The sequence below is a fragment of the Buceros rhinoceros genome, unplaced genomic scaffold (assembly GCF_000710305.1).
Source record: "Buceros rhinoceros silvestris isolate BGI_N320 unplaced genomic scaffold, ASM71030v1 scaffold16222, whole genome shotgun sequence".
Taxonomy (NCBI): domain Eukaryota; kingdom Metazoa; phylum Chordata; class Aves; order Bucerotiformes; family Bucerotidae; genus Buceros; species Buceros rhinoceros.
The window spans coordinates 87,284-88,206 of NW_010397468.1; the positions used below are offsets into that span (position 1 = coordinate 87,284).

At 43.9% G+C, this 923-nt stretch overlaps 1 protein-coding gene across 1 annotated transcript in view; it reads right to left on the reverse strand.

Moving 5' to 3' along the window:
• Window positions 1-313: 313 nt before the first annotated feature.
• TMEM167A (transmembrane protein 167A) overlaps window positions 314-923 on the reverse strand; it is a gene marked incomplete at its 5' end in the record, with an annotated part of 9,160 nt that continues 8,550 nt past the window's right edge. Inside the window, one exon of the mRNA XM_010146279.1 lies at window positions 314-384. Within this exon, the coding sequence (XP_010144581.1) occupies window positions 314-384 (71 nt within the window). The remainder of the gene's footprint in view (window positions 385-923) is intronic.

Consider the following 923-nt stretch of genomic DNA (forward strand, 5'->3'; position numbering starts at 1 on the left):
AATGAAAAGCTTTTTCAACTGGTGTTAAAAAAGCTCCCCTGAAACTCAGATACACAACAGACACCCTTTCAAGCGTTACAAAAGGAGTGTCAGTACTGACTTGACATTAATAAGCACATGTCTTCTGGAGTTAGTTACGTTACGATCACTCATACTGCACACGATGGTCTGTTTGCAGGAGGGGGGTTGTCTACTAAGGGACGGGCTGTCCAACGTACAAGAGGAGGTGATGATGCTTTCCCATCTTTTCCTGCCAGAAGTTCTTCTGTGCTCTGTTGTTTGGTAGCAGGGCTTCAGGGACACTCTCCAGTTGCTACTGTACAAAGAGAATGCTGAAGGCCATCACGACGCAGCATGCAGCCACGTAGGGGCTCTTCCGTTCACCTGAGAGGAGGAAAAAACCCAAACCAAACAAAAATTCAGATATGACCAAACAGATTTAACCTACTCCTACCCTATCATGGTAATTCTCCGATTGCACGTGCAAATTAATTTTCAACATTTCTTAGCTGCAGAAATTCTGTTACAACTACAGTTCTGTACTGAGGAAGAACTTGCATGGGAGCAGGAAAATTAAGACGTAGGATAGAATACAGTGCTACATAAAGACAGAGATGGAGCTGTTTGCTTTAAGCACAGGTCAATGCAATGACATCTATCTTACTATAAACTGTCTTTTCTGAGATGCAGTTTCCAGGAAAACATTATTAATAAAAAAAAAAGAATATATTGCTGCTATTTCTTAGTGCTAAAGAGAGTCAGAAGCCAAGCACTGGAAAGCTGATCAAGACACTGGCTCTGTTCCCAGTTCCGGCTAAGGGCTATCACTGCTCAAAAGCTGTTCCGTGTCAGCTGAGGTGCAGCTTGATGCTGCCTGGCCACAACAGCTGCTACACGCATGTAGAAGCCAGCTAACTGGCTGG